Source organism: Somniosus microcephalus, chromosome 2 (genome assembly GCF_052327205.1).
Source record: "Somniosus microcephalus isolate GS21.2 chromosome 2, FLI_Smic_1.0, whole genome shotgun sequence".
Classification (NCBI taxonomy): Eukaryota; Metazoa; Chordata; class Chondrichthyes; order Squaliformes; family Somniosidae; genus Somniosus; species Somniosus microcephalus.
This window is the reverse complement of record NC_140988.1, coordinates 112513880-112533712: the sequence shown is the minus strand read 5'-3', so window position 1 is coordinate 112533712 and position 19833 is coordinate 112513880. Positions and strand designations below refer to the sequence as shown.

Sequence of the window (19833 nt, the reverse complement as noted above, 5' to 3'; positions counted from 1 at the left end):
GTTCTTGCACCTCTCTGCAATTTCCCTGCAAATTTGCTCCCCTATATCCTTCCCACTAGTTGGTGGCCTATAGAATACACCTAGTAGTGTAATGGCACCTCTATTGTTTCTCAACTCTAACCAAATAGATTCTGTCCTTGACCCCTCCAGGACATCCTCTCTCTCCAGCACTGTAATATTCTTTTTTTAAATTTGTTTATGGGATCAGGGTGTCGCTGGCAATGCCAGCATTTATTGCCCATCCCTCGTTGCCCTTGAGAAGGTGGTGGTGAGCCGCCTTCTTGAACCGCTGCAGTCCGTGTGGTGATGGTACTCCGCAATGCTGTTAGGTAGGGAGTTCCAGGATTTTGATCCAGCGACGATGAAGGATCGGCGATATACTTCTAAGTCAGGATGGTTTGTGACTTGGAGGGGAACTTGGAGATGGTGGTGTTCCCATGCGCCTGCTGCCCTTGTCCTTCTAGGTGGAAGAGGTCGCGGGTTTGGGAGGTGCTGCCGAAGAAGCCTTGGCGAGTTGATGCAGTGCAACTTGTAGATGGTACACACTGCAGCCACGGTATGCCGTTGGTGGAGGGATTGAATGTTTAAGGTAGTGGATGGGGTGCCAATCAAGTGGGCTACTTTGTCCTGGATGGTATCGAGCTTCTTGAGTGTTGTTGGAGCTGCACTCATTCAGGCAAGTGGAGAGTATTCCATCACACTCCTTACTTGTGCCTTGTAGATGGTGGAAAGGCTTTGGGGAGTCAGGAGGTGAGACACTCGCCGCAGAATATCTAGCCTCTGACTTGCTCTTGTTGCCACAGTATTTATGTGGCTGGTCCAGTTAAGTTTCTGGTCAATGGTGACCCCTAGGATGTTGATGATGGGGGATTCGGCGATGGTAATGCCATTGAATGTCAAGAGGCGGTGGTTAGACTCTCGCTTGTTGGAGATAGTCATTGCCTGCCACTTCTGTGGCGTGAATGTTACCTGCCACTTATCAGCCCAAGCCTGAACATCGTCCAGCTCTTGTTGCATGCAGGCAATTAATCAATTCCTTCACCCCACCTCCTTTCTGTCCTTCCCTATCTTTCCTGAACACCTTATATCCAGGAATATTCACTAGTCTTATGTTCTTATGTAATATTTAGTACCCAATCCTGCCCTTTTTTTGAGCCAGGACATCATATTCCCATGTGTCTATTTGTGCCTGCAGCTCACCAACCTTATTTACCACACTTTGTGCATTCACACACATGCACTGTAAACCTATCTTAGACCTGCTTGTATTCTCACTTAGTACTTAGGTGGGGTCAGACTATCTCTTACTCTAGTGCTATCTGATTCTCCCAATCCTTTGTGCACCTTGTTTCTCCTTTCCAATGCTACATCCTGGTGCCCATCCGCCTGCCAAATTAGTTTATATGTTCCTACTATGTTCTCTCTCACTATTTTCTCTCTCTCCCCTCTCCCCCCGCCCCCGCGCAGTGGAAGCGCGTGCGCGGTCGGTTTGGAGATCAGCGCGAGCGGGGCGCGGGCTTTAAAAGCGGAACCTGGAAGTGCGGGCATTGAGGGACGAGGACTAGATTGCGAAACGGACCAAGAGGAAGCATTAAGTCGGCGACGGTGTGGAGCTTGTTATAGTTGGTTCAATTCGTTCCGTGGAATTCTTTGCTGTTTCTATATTTTCGCGTGCCTACCACTACGATGAACTCGGAGGCGAGGCAGCGGCAGGAGGTGAGGTAGCAACAGGCAGTTAGTTTTAAATGTTCGGGGAGGTGGGCGACGTTGGATCGCCGATGACGTCGTCTGGGGTCCTGGGTATGACGTAATGGCAGCAGGTCTGTCAATCACTGGTGGCAGGCGCCCTCATTTCGCTCACATCCTTTGGTGCAGCAGAATTTGCAAATGTCATCGTTAATGTTTCCTTTTTATGTATGAAGAAAACTAGGGAAATGTTTTTATAAAATCACAAGAATGTGTCCTCAGGATTGCATTCTGCAGGAGACACCCTCTATGCAGCTTTGTCAACTTCAGGGAGTGTTGTGTCTTTTGACGTTAAATGGCATTCTGTGTGAATCATTTCTGTTGATGTGTAGCTGAAACCACATTATATCATTGTGGAACTGGAATTATATCTGCAACCCGGACCTCCCAAGAATCATTTGAAATGACACTGATCTGGTTTGATTTTTAAGGCTCTCTGGGTAGAAGCAGACATAGCTCATAGAATTTACCGTTCCATTTTATTAGCCATGGTAGCTCTCTTGCTTCACAGGAGTGTTATCAAACAAAATTTGACAGAGTCACAACATTTGGACCTTTGACCAAAAGCTTGGTCCAAGAGGTAGGTTTGAAGCAGGGTCTTAGTGCAGGAGAGTGAGGCTCAGGGAGGGAATTCCAGAGTCTAGGGCTGAGCAGCTGAAGGCGTGGCTGCCAATGGTGGAGCAGTTAAAGTCGGGAATGCGCAAGAGGCCGGAATTGGAGGCGCACAGAGATCTTGGAGGGTTGTAGTGTTGGAGGAGATTACAGAGCGAGGGGCAAAGCCATTGAGGGATTTGAAAATCAGGATAAGAACTTTAAAATCTTGGTGTTGCTGGACCAGGAGCCAATGTAGGTCAGTGAGCAGAGGGGTGATGAGTGAACTGAACTTGGTGTGAGTTAGGCTAAGGGCAGCAGAGTTTTAGATGACCTCAAATTTACAGATGGTAGAACGTGGGAGGCTGGCCAGGAGAATATTAGAATAGTCAACTCTAGAGGTAACAAAAACATGACACGGGGTTTCAGCAGCAGATTAGCTGAGGCAGGGGTGGAGACTGGCGTTGTTACGGAGGTGGAAGTAGCAGGTCTTGGTGATGGAGCGACTATGTGGGCGGAAGCTCTTCTCTGGTCAAAAAGGACACCGAGGTAGTGAACGGTCTAGTTCAGCCTCTGACAGTGACCAGGGAGGGGGATGGAGTTGGTGGCTAGGGAAACAGAGTTTGTGGCAGGAACTGAAAACAATGGCTCTGGTTTTCCCAATATTTAGTTGGAGGAAATCTCTGCTCATCCAGGACTAGATTTCGGGCAAGCAGTCTGACAAATCTGAAACAGTGGAGAGGTCGAGAGGGAGGTGGTGGTAATGTAGAGCTGGATGTTGTCAACGTACATGTGGAACATGACCTGTGTCGGCGAAGGCCAGCATGTAGATACTGTGGCTCCAAGAGCAGGTCAGAGGCTAGGTATTCTGCGGTGAGTGTCTCACCACCTGACTCCCCAAAGCCTTTCCACCATCGACAAGGCACAAGTCAGAAGTGTGATGGAATACTCTCCACTTGCCTGGATGTGTGCAGCTCCAACAACACTGAAGAAGCTCAACACCATCCAGGACAAAGCAACCTGCTAGACTAGCACCCCATCCACCACCTTAAACATTCACTCCTTCCACCACTGCACCATGGCTGCACTACAGCAACTTGCCAAGGCTTCTTTGGCAATACCTCCCAAACCCATGACCTCTACCACCTAGAAGGACATGGGCAGCAGGTGCATGGGAGCACCATCAGCTGCAAGTTCCCCTCCCAAGTTACACACCATCCTGACTTGGAAAAATATTGCTGTTCCTTCATCGTTGCTGGGTCAAAATCCTGGAACTCCCTCCTAACAGCACTGTGGAAGTACCTTCACCACACAGACTGCAGCGGTTCAAGAAGGCGTCTCTCCAATACCTTCTCGAAAGCAATTCGGGATGGGCAATAAATGCTGGCTTTGCCAGTAACGCCCACATCCCAGGAACAATTTTTTTTTTTTTTGGAAAGCTAATAAATAGGAGGGGGTTAAGGCTAGATCCTTGGGACTCCAGAGGTAATTGTGCAGGAGCAGGAAGAGAAACCATTGCAGGTGATTCTCTGGCTACAACTGGATAGCTAAGAATGGAACCAGACAAGGGCAGACCTACCCAGCTGGATGACAGAGGAGAGATGTTGGAGGAGAATGGTGTGGTCAACCACATCCAAGGCTGCAGACAGGTTGAGAAGGATGAGGAGGGATAATTTACTACAGTCAGTCGCATAGGGGCCGTTCAGTGCTGTGGCAGGGGCGGAAACCTGATTGGAGGGAATCAAACATGGAATTGAGAGAACGATGGAATACTGTGTGCAGTTCTGGTCGCCACACTATAGGAAGGATGTGATTGCATTAGAGAGGGTGCAGAGGAAATTCACCAGGATCTACCTGGGCTGGAGTGTGTCAGCTATGAAGAGAGACTGGACAGGCTGGGGTTGTTTTCCTTAGAGCAGAGAAGGCTGAGGGGGGACCTGGATTGAGGTGTACAAAATTATGAGGGGCATGGATAGGGTAGATAGAAAGGAACTTTTCCCCTTAGCAGAGGGATCAATAACCAGGGGGCATAGTTTCAAGGTAAGGGGCAGGAGGTTTAGAGGGGATTTGAGGAAAAACTTTTTACCCAGAGGGTGGTTGGAATCTGGAACTCACTGCCTGAAAGGGTGGTAGAGACAGGAACCCTCAACATTCAAGAAGCATTTAGATGAGCACTTGAAACGCCATAGCATACAAGGCTACGGACCAAGTGCTGGAAAATGGGATTAGCATAGACAGGGCTTGATGGCTGGCGTGGACACGATGGGCCGAAGGGCCTCTTTCTGTGCTGTAAAACTCTGACTCTGTGATGGTTACAGATTTGGGAGGTGACAACATGTTTAAGGACTTTGGAGAGGAAAGAGATTGGAGATGGGGCAGTAGTTTGTAAGGACAGCTGGGTGACTGGTGGGTTTTTTGAGGAGTGGGGTGGTGATGACAGATTTCAAGGGGAGGTGAACAGTTTCTGAGAAGAGGGAACCGTTAACAATATCGGCTAACATGGGTGCCACGAAGGGAAGTTGGGTGGTCAACAGTTTAGTGAGAATAGGGTAGAGGGAGCAGGAGGTGGATCTCGTGGACCAGTTGAGCTCTGAGAGGGCATGGGTGCAGTGGAAGAGAAACTAGAGAACTAAACTAGAGTTCAGAGCTAGGGAAGGGGGAATTTTGGGGGAGGTTTGGCTTGTTGGGCTATTGGTAGGGTGGGAAGTGGCCGAAGCAGCTGAATGGATGGTCTCAATCTTGGTGACAAAGAGCTCCTTGCAATTCTTGTTGGAGGTGAGGATGGAGGAGGTGGGGAGGGAGGGGTTTAAGAAGAAAGTTTGTAGTGAAGAGAAGCCAGAGGTTTTCTTTGCATTCCAGGATGATCCTGGAATAGTGAGTAGTTTTGGCAGAAGGGAGCAGGACTGTGTGCTTTATATGGTCTAGCCAAATCTGGCGATGAATAGCTAAACCAGTTGTCTGCCGTAACCCAGGATTACCCAGTCTCTTATCTTGGCTAAATCGCTTCTGTGTCTCATCCTAGTGAATAGTCACTGGATTCCTGAGATGGGCATCCAGCATGATATTGTAAATGAAATCCTGACCAATCTTTTTACCTGCCAAGATACTTAACTGTTTTTATTTTCTATACCTGTTGTTGAAGCCTAGCATTCGATTAGCAAATTTAATCCCTCTTTTCACCCAACAGCTAACTTGCATTCCTGGACCCCCCACATCTGTATGTCAGTTGACTTCTGCCCCTCCTGGTGCTTCTGAATTTAAACTGTGTTGTCATCTGGTGCTTTGCATCCAAATTGTACTACCTCACACTTGTACATTAATCTACATGGCTTTCCCCTTGTTTAATCTATTATTCTTTGCAATTTATTTCCTCTTCACACTTCACTATACTTCCTATAGATCAGAAGGGAGAGAGCCTCCTGTAAATTGGAGTCCACGGTTCTGATCGCAGCAGACACTAGTGAGCAAAACTGCAACAGTGCTTGGATTGGACCCCTGTCCTTGCACTCCCTCACAGGATGGCTTTGAGTTGTCACTTGCTCCATTTGGCTCTCCTTTGTCTCAACACTCATGCTCACCTAAACCGATGGAGTTTTCTACCATCCCGTGCAAGGAGTTCTAAAGTTTCTCTCAGACCTGCAGGAAAGCTTCTGATGATTGCTCAGTAGGAACTCCTGTAAGGTAGGAATTTGTGTGGGTCCAGCAGCAACTGCCTGTCTAATCCTAAATATCTCTTTCTCCTGTTAAGCTTTCCTTTGCTTCTCTTTACTGGTGCTTGGTGCTTCCTCTGGAATCACTGATCTCATTTTTCCTAAATAGCTGATGCTTGAGGGGTCTGCTGTTTGATGATTGCTGTTGTGATGGGGCGGCTCCACCCCCCCCCCCCTCTCCCCCGGGTGCTTATGTTTGGAAAGCCCTACGCATAGAAAATGAGATATATGGTCACCTGAGTATAAAGTACTAGCAAGAAGAGGAAGTTGAAGTGAGGCCATGCCTTTTTAGGCTGGCTGTCTCTCATCCACTCCCTCAATTGCCTTCACGTCAGTAGAGGGCCTGCGCAGCTTAGGTTGTCTGCATCAGTGTGTGTCCTTTTAAAAGTTGTGTGCAACATTCTCTTATCAAAACCAGATAAGAGAATTTCTGCATTGGAGTCTATGTGCAGTCCTATGCCCAGCCTTCTTTCCACTGGAAATGAAAGGAGAAGCAGAGAGAATGCAAGTAGTTGGAGGAGAACAAACATGCAACAAATCAGTTTTGTATGAATTCTAACACTTCCTTTTTAATTTTCTGTAAAATTTTAAAGTACTTCTGCTTTTCTTTTTAGGTTTCTTCTAACTTCCTTATTGAAACACCTGTGGTTTCAGTCTTATTTTTAGTGATTTTCCCTAAAAACTGTTCTCATTACTCCCAAATCTACACTGCCGAAGTCTTGCACCAGCACATTGTTAGTCTTGGCCTTACTTTGACACTCGTACCAAATCTAACCAGGTGCTCAACCTCCAAGTTAAGGAGCAGCTCTAGGGGTAATTAGTAAGAACATAAGAAACGGGAGAAGGCCAATCGGCCCCTCGATCCTGCTCCGCCATTCAATAAGATCATGGCTGATCCAATCTTGGCCTCAACACCACTTTCCCGCTCTCTCCCCATACCCCTGACTCCCTTGTAGTTCAAATGTCTGTCAATCTCCGCCTTGAATATATTCAGTGACTCCGCCTCCACAGCTCTCTCGGGTGGAGAATTCCAAAGATTCACGACCCTCAGAGGAAATTCCTCCTCATCTCTGTCTTAAATGGGTGACCCCTGTATCTGAAACTATGCCCCCTAGTTCTAGATACTCCCACTAGGGGAAACACCCTCTCCGCATCCACCCTGTCAATCCCCCTCAGAATCTTATGTTTCAATAAGATCACCTCATTCTTCTAAACTCCAATGAGTATAGGCCCAACCTGCTCAACCTTTCGTCATACGTCAACCCCTTCATTCCAGGAATCAACCTAGTGAACCTTCTCTGCACTGCCTCCAATGCAAGTATATCCGTCCTTAAATATGGAGACCAAAACTGTACGCAGTACTCCAGGTGCGGTCTCACCAGCACCCTGTAAAGTTGCATCAAAACTTCCCTACTTTTATATTCCATACCCCTTGCAATAAAAGCCAACATTCCATTAGCCTTCCTAATTACTTGCTGTACCTGCATGCTAACTTTTTGTGTTTCATGTACTAGGACCCCCAGATCCCTTTGTACTGCAGCATTTTGTAGTCTCACTCCATTTACATAATTTTGCTTTTTCATTCTTCCTTCCAAAGTGGATAACCTCACATTTTCCCACATTGTACTCCACCTACCAATTTTTTGCCCACTCACTTAACCTATCTATATCCCTTTGCAGACTCTTTGTGTCCTCCTCACAACTTGCTAACCCACCTATCTTTGTATCGTCAGCAAATTTGGCTACAGTACACTCAGTCCCTTCTTCCAAGTCCTTAACATAAAGTGTAAATAGTTGAGGCCCCAGCACTGATCCCTGTGGCACCCCACTAGTTACTGGTTGCCAACTGGAAAATGACCCATTTATCCCAACTCCCTGTTTTCTGTGAGTTAGCCAATCCCCTATCCAGGCCAATATATTACCCCCAACCCCATGCGCTCTTATCTTGTGCAGTAACCTTTTATGTGGCACCTTATCGAATGCCTTCTGGAAATCCAAATACACTACATCTACTGGTTCCCCTTTATCCACCCTGTTTATTACATCCTCAAAGAACTCTAGCAAATTTGTCAAACACGATTTCCCTTTCATAAAACCATGTTGACTCTGCCTGATTGTCTTATGATTTTCTAAATGTCCTGCTATTACTTCCTTAATAATGGATTCCAGCATTTTCCCCAATGATGGATGTTAGGCTAACTGGCCTATAGTTTCCTGCTTTCTGCCTCCCTCCTTTCTTGAATAGGGGCGTTACATTTGTGGTTTTCCAATCTGCTGGGACCTCTCCAGAATCCAGGGAATTTTGGTAGATTACAACCAATGCATCCACTTCTTTTAAGACCCTAGGATACAGGCCATCAGGTCCAGGGGTCTCGTTGGCCTTTAGCCCCATTAGTTTGCCTAGTACTTTTTCCTCTAGTGATAGATTGTTTTAAGTTCCTCCCTCCCTATAGCCCCTTGATTATCTATTATTATTGGGATGTTTTTAGTGTCTTCTACCATGAAGACCGATCCAAAATAATTGTTTAGAGTCTCTGCCGTTTCCCATTATTAATTCCCCAGTCTCATTCTCTAAGGGGCCAATGTTTACTTTAGCTACTCTCTTCCTTTTATATACCTGTAGAAGCTCTTGCTGTCTGTTTTTATATTATTTGCTAGTTTACACTCATACTCCTATCTTCTCCCTCCTTTGTAATTTTTTTAGTCATCCTTTGCTGGTTTCTAAAAATTTCCCAATCCTCTGGCCTACCACTAATCTTTGCAACATTGTATGCCTTTTCTTTCAATTTGCTACCATCCTTAACTTCCTTAGTTAGCCGCAGATGGTGCATCCTTCTCGTAGAGCCTTTCTTTCTCACTGGAATATACCTTTGCTGAGATTTATGAAATATCTCCTTAAATGTCTGCCACTGCTGATCTACCGTCTTGCCCTTTTTTAATCTATTTTCCCAGTCCACTTTAGCTAACTCTGTCCTACCCTTGTAATTGCCTTTATTTAAGTTTAGGACACTAATTTCAGACCCAAGTTTCTCGCCCTCAAACTGAATTTGAAATTCTACCATGCTATGATCACTCTCTCTTTCCTAGGGGATCCGTTACTATGAGATCATTCATTAATTCTGTCTCATTACACATTACCAGATCTAAAATAGCCTGCTCCCTGGTTGGTTTCTCAACGTATTGCTCTAAGAAACCATCCCGAATACACTCTATGAACTTGTCCTCAAGGCTACCCTTGCCAATTTGATTTTTTTTTTAATTCATTGATGGGATGTGGGTGTCGCTGGCTGGCTAGGCCTGCATTTAGTGCCCATCCCTAATTGCCCTCGAAGATGGTGGTGAGCCGCCGCCTTGAACCGCTGCAGTCCATTTGTCCAATCTATATGATTATTAAAATCACCCATGATTATTGCAGTACCTCTTCTTACAAGCCCCCATTATTTCTTGATTTATACTCTGTCCTACAGTATAGCTACTGTTTGGGGGCCTATATACTAATCCCACCAGTGACTTCTTACCCTTCTTATTTCTTATCTCCACCCAAACTGATTCTACATCTTGAGCTTCTGAGCCAATATCATTCCTCACCACTGCAGTGATCTCCTCCTTTATTAACAGAGCTACCCCACCTCCTTTTCCTTTCTGCCTATCCTTCCGAAATGTCAAATACCCCTGAATATTCAGTTCCCAGCCTTGGTCACCTTGCAACCACGTCTCTGTAATGGCTATCAGATCATACCCATTTATTTCTATTTGTGCCGTCAAATCCTCTATCTTGTTACAAATGCTGCGTGCATTTGGATAAAGAGCCTTTAATTTTATCTTATAATTTTTCCTTGCTCTGATTCTATTTTCTGGTGCACTCTTTTATGCTTGTACGCTCTGCCCCTTCCTGATACATTCTGGTTATTATTACCCCTGTCGTTGCTCTGCACTATTGCCTTCTCCTTTCTCTTTGCCTTCCTAAATACCCCTTCACCTGAACCCCTATCTTCTATTTCCAGCTTGGCCTTTCTCCCTTCCGATTCTACCCTCCGGTTACCATTCCCCTGCCACGCTAGTTTAAACGCCCCCCCTCCCCCTCCCAACAGCACTGGCAAAACCCCCGGCGAGGATATTGGTCCCGTTTTCGTTGAGGTGCAACCCGTCTGGCTTGTAAAGGTCCCAACTTTGCCAGAAATGGTTCCAATTCCTCAGGAATCTAAAGTCCTCCCTCCTACACCATCTCTCTAGCCACGCATTCATCTGCTCTATCGTCTATTTCTGTACTCACTAACACGTGGCACTGGTAGTAATCTGGAGATTACTACCTTTTTTGAGGTCCTGCTTTTTACCCTCTTTCCTAGCTCCCTAAACTCTGCCCCCAGGACCTCATCCCTCTTTCTACCTATGTCATTGGTACCGATATGGACCACGACCTCTGGCTGTGCACCCTCCCCCTCCGAATGCCCTGCAGCTGTTCAGTGACATCCTTGACCCTGGAACCAGGGAGGCAACATACCATCCTGGAGTCACGTCTGTGGCTGCAGAAATGCCTGTCTGCTCCCCTAACTATTGAATCCCCTATCCCTATTGCTCTCCCTCTCCTCTTCCACAGTTAGCTTTTTCCTACGTTCTTCTACCCTCCTTATCTCCCCAAACAGCTATCTGCCTGTTCATGTTGTGCTGGTGTTCTTTTGCGGTTACTGATTAATTATTTACTGCCCTTTATTAAAGAAAGAACTTGCATTTATATAGTGTTCTTCACAACATCCAAAAGTGCTTTACAGCCAATGAAATATTTTTGAAGTGCAGTCACTTGTAATGTATTACTGTTCTAATATTTTTACTCTTTTTTTGTATGATTACTTAATGCAACTGCTCCACCTCTGAGTCTAAAGTTGCATATCCGTTTATATCCCTCCGCTCCAACCTTTCACTTTCCACTGCCACCAGCTGTGTTTTAACATATTAATATTATCAATATCCTTGATTTTGCATATACTGTATCTCCAATTCCAATATTCTTGATGATCCTTACATTTTGTAGAAAACATTTTAAGTCTGTTTTTCTTATTTGATTGCTCTGTAATTGGATTTATATACCATTTGATGTCATTAATTTCCTTTTTTGGTCTGTTTGTTTACACCACCTATTTACAGCTGTCATTTTAATAGTTCCTTGATTGGAGTTGTACAGCATGTGTAAATGCTGGAAATAATCTATTTCACTAAGATTGTGCAAGCTTCAAAACCATTTCCTCAATTGGTGGAAAGTGCAAAGGTCCTTCTGTTCTTGGATATTTTCCTTGAGTGTGATTTTTCTTTATAATTGATCTAGTTTGTTTTAGTAAATATTTTTTTAAAAAGTAGAAAACATTCTATTGGTACTTAAACCATTTCATTGCACTCAGTAAAGGAAGGAAGAAAATTGGACAGGGGAAGACTTGAGAGATGATCTGGTTTAATGAGCACCAGTTATCCTCCAGTACATTTGGCCAAGTTACCATTCTTCATGTGTAAGTGTAAGCGCTAACAGTTGGCAGGATAGACCATTCAACGGTGCAAGGAGGGAAAGGCAGTATTCCAGCCTTAACCCAACATTATGTGCATACTTTCCAACACTATTGCAATCAGTAGTGGGATGCCTGACTGGTTTTACTTTCCCTAATCCTAGGCACTAAAGACCAATTGTAACACCATTACTACCTCCCTGCTTGCCTGCACAGCTCAGTTACAAGCTGCCCCTGAGCTTTGGAACAAATACTGTGGACTTGTATGAAGCTTTTGTCTCTTAGACTCATGCTCTGAAACACTATACAATTTTTATAAATTTGTTAATGGCATTTGCCACCCTTTCCATGTGCATATGCTCTGCTGACTCTGGCCTACTTTCTGTTTTGCCTTCCCCTGCTCCAACCTTTTTTTTCTGTTCCACCAGCAGTTTTAGAGCCTTCAGCCATTTGGGCTTCACGTTCTGAAACTGTATCCCCAAACCCTTTTTTATTCGTTTATGGGTTGTGGGCGTTGCTGCCAAGGCCAGCATTTATTGCCCATCCCTAATTGCCCTTGAGAAGGTGGTGCTGAGCTGCCTTCTTGAACCGCTGCAGTCTGTGTGGTGAAGGTACTACCACAGTGCTGTTAGGTAGGGAGTACCAGGATTTTGACCCAGTGACGATGAAGAAACGACAATATACTTCTAAGTCAGGATGGTGTGTGACTTGGAGGGGAACTTGGTGGTGGTGTTCCCATGTGCCTGCTGCCCATGTCCTTCTAGGTGGAACAGGTTGCGGGTTTGGGAGGTGCTGCCGAAGAAGCCTTGGTGAGTTGCTGCAGTGCATCTTGTAGATGGTACACACTGCAGCCACGGTACGCCGATGGTGGAGGGGAGTGAATGTTTAAGGTGGTAGATGGGGTGCCAATCAAGCGGCCTGGATGGTGTCAAGCCTCTTGAGTGTTGTTGGAGTTGCATTCATCCAGGCAAGCGGAGAGTATTCCATCACACTCCTTACTTGTGCCTTTGTAGATGGTTGAAAGGCTTTGGGGAGTCAGGAAGTGAGACACTCACTGCAGAATACCTAACCTCTGACCTGCTCTTGTTGCCACAGCATTTTATGTGGCTGGTCCAGTTAAGTTTCTGGTCAATGGTGACCCCCAGGATATTGATGGGGGATTCGGCGATGATAATGCTAATGCCATTGAATGTCAAGGGGCGGTGGTTAGACTCTCGCTTGTTGGAGATAGTCATTGCCTGGTGCGAATGTTGCATGCCACTTATCAGCCCAAGCCTTCATGTCGTCCAGGTCTTCTTGCATGCGGGCATGGATTGCTTCATTATCTGAGGAGTTGTGAATGGCACTGTGCAGTCATCAGCGAATATCCCCATTTCTGACTTTATGTTGGAGGGAAGGTCACTGATGAAGCAGCTGAAGATGGTTGGGCCTTGGACACTGCCCTGCAGAACTCTGGCTGTGATGATTGACCTTCAATCACCACAACCATTTCCTTTGTGCTAGGTATGACTCCAGCCAGTGGAGAATTTTCCCCCTGATTCCCATTGACTTCAGTTTTACTAGGGCTCCTTCATGCCACACTCTGTCAAATGCTGCCTTGATGTCAAGGGCAGTCACTCTCACCTCACCTCTGGAATTTGGCTCCTTTGTCCATGTTTGGACCAAGGCTGTAATAAGGTCGGGAGCCAAGTGGTCTTGGTGGAACCCAAACTGGGCATCAATGAGCAGGTTATTAGTGAGTAAGTGCCGTTTGATAGCACTGTCGATGACACCTTCCATCACTTTGCTGATGCTTGAGAGTAGACTGAAGGAGTGGTAATTGGCTGGATTGGATTTGTCCTTTTTGTGGACAAGACATTCCTGGGCAGTTTTCCACATTGTCGGATAGATGGCAGTGTTATAGCTGTACTGGAACAGCTTGGCTAGAAGTGCAGCTAGTTCTGGAGCACAAGTCTTCACGATAGCCAGGATGTTGGCGGGGCCCATAGCCTTTCCTGTATCCAGTGCGCTGAGTCGTTTCTTGATATCACGCGGAGTGAATCGAATTGGCTGAAGACTGTCTTCTCTGGTGGAGGGGACCTCGGGTGTAGGCCGATATGGATCATCCACTCAGCACTTCTGGCTGGAGATTGTTGCAAATGCTTCAGCCTTGTCTTTTGCACTCATGTGCTAGGCTCTACCATCATTGAGGATGGGGATATTCATGGAGCCTCCTCCCTTTTTTTAAGTTGTTTAATGGTCCACCACCATTCATGACTGGATGTGGCAGGACTGCAGAGCTTTGATCTGATCTGTTGATTATGGGATCGCTTAGGCCTGTCTAGCATGCTGCTTCTGCATTTTAGCATTCGTGTAGTCCTGTGTTGGAGCTTCCCCAGGTTGGCACCTCATTTTTAGGTACGCCTGGTGCTGCTCCTGGCATGCTCTTCTACACTCCTTATTGAACCAGGGTTGGTCTCCTAGCTTGATGGTAATGGTAGAGTGAGGGATATGCCTGGCCATGAGGTTATAGATTGTGGTGGAATACAATTCTGCTGCTGCTGATGACCCACAGCGCCTCATGGATGCTCAGTTTTGAGCTGCTAGATCTGTTCTGAATCTATCCCATTTAGCATGGTGGTAGTGCCACACAACACGATGGAGGGTGTCCTCAGTGTGAAGACGGGACTTCGTCTCCTCAATGACAACTGTGCGGTGGTCACTGCTACCAATACTGTCATGGACAGATGCTTTTGTGACAGGTAGATTGGTGAGGACGTGTTGATTCTCTCGCCACCTGTCGCAGGCCCAGACTGTCAGCTGTCTTTCAGGGCTCGGTCAGTGGTGGTGCTACCGAGCCACTCTTGGAGATGGACATTGAAGTCCCCCACCCAGAGTACATTCAGTGCCCTTGCTACTTCCAAGTGGTGTTCAACATGACGGAGTACTGATTCATCAGCTGAGGGAGGGCGGAAGGTGGTAATCAGCAGGAGGTTTCCTTGCCCATGCTTGACCTGAAACTATGAGACTTCATGGAGTCCAGGGTCAATGTTGTGGACTCCCAGGGCCACTCCTTCCCGACTGTATACCACTGTGCCACCACCCCTGGTCAGTCCGTCCTGCCAGTGAGTCAGGACATACCATGGGATGGTGATGGAGGAGTTTGGGACATTGTCATACTCACAGAATCATATCTTTCAGCCAATGGCAGGCTGTTGCTTGACTAGTCTGTGGGACAGCTCTCCCAATTTTGACAAGTCCCCAGATGTTGGTGAGGAGGACTTTGCAGGGTTGACTTGGCTGGGTGTGCCGTTGCCATGTCCGTAGCCGGTGCCAAAGAAGCCAGTCCCTTGGTAGCTCGCTCCTCACCTCGATCTCAAACCTATGAATTGTACCATGCCTTTTCCCCCCCCCCCCCCCCCTTCCCCCTTCTCTATTCCTTGACACTTCCGATGAGTCAGCCAGGAAGGCAGTAATGGCCTGTTTGGTGCCTTGACATGCTTATTTGTAAAGGGTGGTACATAAATGGTGCAATCGATTTCTGTTCTTGTGATGCCATTAAACGCTTCTGAGTAAACCAAGTACTTAATTCCTAGAAGTTTCTTTCTCTTACTTCTGCATTGTACATATTCTGTTGGCCTCTACTTTTCCACATCTCTTCCAGGTATTCTCCTTGTCTGGCTACGGTGGTAGTGCCACACAACACGATGGAGGGTGTCCTCAGTGTGCAGCTACCTCCTTCTCCAACTAGATGGCTGTTATTACTATGTGGATTTTTCCACGTTCCAGAAAAGAATTTGGTTGGATTGCCTCAATTAAGGGGGTGCCCCAATGACCAGGTATATCCAGTGGGTAGCTGAATCTGTCAAACTTACGAAGTTTTGGGTTTGATTCAGGTGAAGTCTTCTGATCTCAGCTGGGCTGGTGTTGGGAATGTTGCAGTTGGCCTTGGTATCCATGGATTAAGGAAATTAAGTCTGCTCTGTTTCCACATTGCTAATTACTATCCAACAACTGTGGTACATGTTATAGTAGCTCTTGTCTACTCTAACCTATTGCTGAGGACTTTCTCAATCTTACACTAATAATTTCAGATGTTTTCAGAAATGCTCAAGTGTAGATTCCTGATGGTGTTTGTGTTGGTAAAGTACATACTCTATTTATCCTATATCAACTAAAGCCAAATGTGGTACCCTTTGATCTTAACTTATTTGCTGACTTACTCCTTCCATTGTCTTCAAGTATACATCAATTGCCTTGGCAGTTAATGGTGCTTGCTCTCTCACACTCGCTCTTGCATATCTTGAGTGTGCTGATCTCGGCCAAGCTGGCTGCAGGGATATTTCCAATTCGCCTCTATCCCAGGTGAGTGAGGTGAAAATCCTCCCACCCAGCAACCCTGATATATTAGCCAATAACTCCACACCTGCTATAATCTAATACAAAGGCAAAATACTGCAGATGCTGGGTGTTGAGTCTGTGTTCCAGATATACTTATTTTAAATAACTGGACACAGACAACAGGAAGAAACTTGCAGGTCTTTACTACTTGAAGGTCAGGGCTGAACTGCTTTACAAATTACTACACAGAGCTTGTATACCGGTGTGGTCACCACCGGTACTACAATATACAGTAGCAAGAGAAAGTAGTCCATCTTCTTAAGGTAGTTCTCTTAAGGTGGTACAGGTTACATACACCACAATTCCTCCCTTTTTAGCTTAACAGTGTACACCCCAATTTAAACATAACATGGATAACATATATACAACTTTCATGCAACTGTTCAAAGATTCAGTCTCTGAGGAGGCCTCCTGATCCGAGTTGGATAATGCCTTTTCAGGGGTCTCTGATTCTGGTTGCTGGGGTGACTCCTCTAATTGATCTCTTATGGATTGAACATCCTCATGTACGTTCGCGTTTGAGGTAGATGCTACAGGTTCAATAATTTCTTCCACTGGTGTCTCTGCCGTAGCCATGGGTTCGACCCTTGTTCTCGATTCTACAAGTTGGTCAGCATGACGTTGTATTACGTTTTCACCAATCTCTACCGTGTACATCAGGGGTCCTTGTCTGGCACGAATTGTTCCAGATTGCCATTTCTCATTCTTATAGTCCCGGGCTAACACTAGTTGTCCTATTTCGAAACTCCGAGTGGTCTTGTTATTTACATGCGGGAACTGTTTGTTTTCGACTTCCCTACGCACATTTGGTTTTAACAAATCCAACCTGGACCGCAACCTCCTGTTATAAAACATCATGGCAGGACTTTGATTTGTCACTGCATGTGTGGCGTTTCGATATGCCATTAGGAAATTGTCCACCTTGTGTTGTAGTGGAATATGGTCTTCGCTCATGGCCTTTATCGCCTTTTTGAACGTTTGTACAAATCTCTCGGCCAACCCATTTGTAGCCGGATGATATGGGGCAGATGTAGTGTGTTTCACCCCATTCTTCTTCGTGAATTTCTGGAATTCTTCTGACACGAACTGCGGTCCGTTGTCTGAACATATCTGTTCTGGCAATCCATTTCTTGCAAATATGGTTCTTAGAACTGCGATCGTCTTTTCCGAGGTAGTGGTCGCCATCTTAATCACTTCTGGCCATTTAGAATGTGTGTCTACCGCTATCAAAAACATGGAATCCATGAATGGACCTGCAAAGTCAATATGTACACGCTGCCATGGGGTTGAAGGCCATTCCCATGGATGCAGCGGTGCAATTGGAGGTGCATTTTGAACTTTTTGGCACCCTGAGCAGCTTTTAGTCAGATCCTCTATTTGTTTGTCGATACCTGGCCACCACACAAGCCCTAGCAAGGCTTTTCATCTTGACTCTTTTCTCTCTCCCCCCCCCCCCCCCCCCCCCAGATGACCTTCATGCAGTTCCTTTAGAACTCTCCCTTAATTTAGGAGGAATAATCACCCTTGTTCCATACATCAATGTTCCTTGACAAACAGACAGCTGTTCTCGTCTGGCTGAGAATGCCGGTAACAGTGGTTCGCCATGTGCTGGCCATCCCTTCACTGTCAATTCGTAGACCCGAGACAGTGTCGGGTCGTTCCTGGTCTCTCTCTCTCAATACTCTCATTGGTGACTGGCAAACATTTGATGATGGTCGAGTGAAATAACTCAACAGGGTCAACTGTCGGTGCCTCTTCCGCTGTAGGTAGTGGCAGGCGCGACAGCCCATCAGCATTACCATGTTGCTTTGTACCTTTGAATTCGATCTCATATTGATGTGCCCCTAGGAAAAGGGACCATCTCTGGAGCCTCTGCGCTGTCATCACCGAAACACCCTTCTTGGGGTTAAAAATGGAAACCAATGGCTGGTGGTCTGTCAGCAGCGTAAACTTTTGGCCTTGCAGGTAATGATTAAATTTTTTTACTCCCCACACGAGGCTGAGAGCCTCCCTATCTATTTGAGCATAGTTGCGCTCAGCGGAGGTCAATGATCTGGATGCGAATGCGACTGGTCTTTCCAAGCCATTTGGCAACTTCTGTGATAGCACTGCCCCAATACCATATGGAGAAGCATCACCAGCTAAACGAATAGGCAGCATTGGGTTAAAGTGAGCCAACACTTCCTTAGAGGTGATCAATGCCTTGCTTTTGTGAAAAGCCCGCTTACAGTCCTCGCTCCACTTCCATGGCACTCCCTTTTGTAAAAGAGCGTTCAGCGGGTGTAGCACCGTGGATAAATTTGGCAGAAACTTATGGTAATAGTTAATCAACCCTAGGAACGACCTCAACTGGGATACATTTTCTGGAGCGGGAGCCTTCACAACAGCTTCGATCTTGTCAGGTGACTTGTGAAGCCCCTCCTGGTCAATGACGTGACCACAGTACGAGATTCACTTCTGAAAGAACTCTCATTTCTGGCGATTAACTCGAAGTCCGTACTCTTTCAATCTGGTGAGCACCTGTTCCAAATTAGCAAGGTGTTCCTCATCATCATCTCCTGTAATAAGAATGTCGTCCAGATAGCATTGTGTGCCAGGAATTCCCTGTAATACCTGCTCCATGGCCCTTTGCCAAATCGCTGGAGCCGATGCCACTCCAAAAACAAGTCTATTATACCGATATAAGCCCTTATGCGTGTTGATCGTGAGATACTGGCGTGACGCTTCATCAACTTCCATCTGTAAGTACGCCTGTGCCAGGTCTATCTTGAAGTGTTTCCCGCCAGACAACGAAGCGAAGATATCCTCAATCCGCGGAAGCGGATATTGCACTGTGAAGAACCGGATTAACAGTGATCTTGAAATCGCCACAGATGCGAACCTTCCCCGGTTCCCCCGGCTTGTTGCTCAATGAACGCTTCATGACGGGAACAATGGGCGTGGCCCATTCGCTCCAGTCCACCTTTGACAGTACTCCTGAACATTCTAGCCCTTCCAGCTCTGCTTCCACAGCAGGTCGTATCGCATAAGGTACCGGTCTGGCTTTGAAAAATTTTGGGTTTGCATGTTCTTCAACCTTGATGTTTGCCATAATTCCTTTCAGTGTTCCCAGTCCCTGTTGGAACACCTCCTTAGCATCGTCCAATATTCTGGACAGTCGTTTAGGTTTGACATCGTCCTTTTTACCGGAATCTACAGTTAGTGCTTTTAAGGAATGCCAGTCCATATTTATTCTCCCCGTCCCAGTAGTGGTGGACCTCCCTCAGGTAACACATACAAGTCCATTCCTTTGCTTTCTTTACCCTTGTGGACCACCTTTACTTTTATCTTTCCGATGGGGTACACTCTTTGCCCCGTGTATGTTTTTAATACAATCTCCGTATCCCTTGGGGGAATGTGTGAGAATAACCTTTTGTAATCTTGCTTATTCATGACCGTCAATGCCGATCCCGTGTCCAATTCCATCTTCACTTGGACTCCTGCTATCTGGAGTGTAACCCAAATAGTTTGGTGGTCAGCTGTGTTACCCACATTATGTATTCTTAGACAACCCAGTTCCTTACTGCTGGAGTCTGAATCCGTCTTCTGTTCATCCGAACTGTTCTCTGTCACCTTGTGTACTTTTTTGTACTTCTTCTGTGGTGACTTTTTGTTACTGGTCTTCTTTCCTGACCGGCATACTTTCGCTATGTGACTGAGTCTGCCACATTTTCTGCATTCTTGATCTTTGGACCAGCACTGGTTCTGATCGTGCGTTGTCCTTCCGCAACGATAGCACTTTACTGCACCCAATGCCATTTGATTGGTGAGTTCCGATGGCCTTAGCTGCATTTCCGTGGTGCCTCGTGCGATGCTGCAATGGTGACAGCTTTATCTAGCGTAAGGTCCTTTTCCTCTAGCAGTCGCTTCTGAGT

The 19833-nt window shown here is 46.2% G+C and overlaps 1 protein-coding gene across 1 annotated transcript in view; it reads left to right on the top strand.

Moving 5' to 3' along the window:
• Positions 1–1528: 1528 nt before the first annotated feature.
• tmem192 (transmembrane protein 192) overlaps positions 1529–19833 on the top strand; it is a 55725-nt gene continuing 37420 nt past the window's right edge. Inside the window, exon 1 of the mRNA XM_085961965.1 lies at positions 1529–1716. Coding sequence (XP_085818091.1) covers positions 1687–1716 — 30 coding nt within the window. The 5' untranslated portion in view covers positions 1529–1686. The remainder of the gene's footprint in view (positions 1717–19833) is intronic.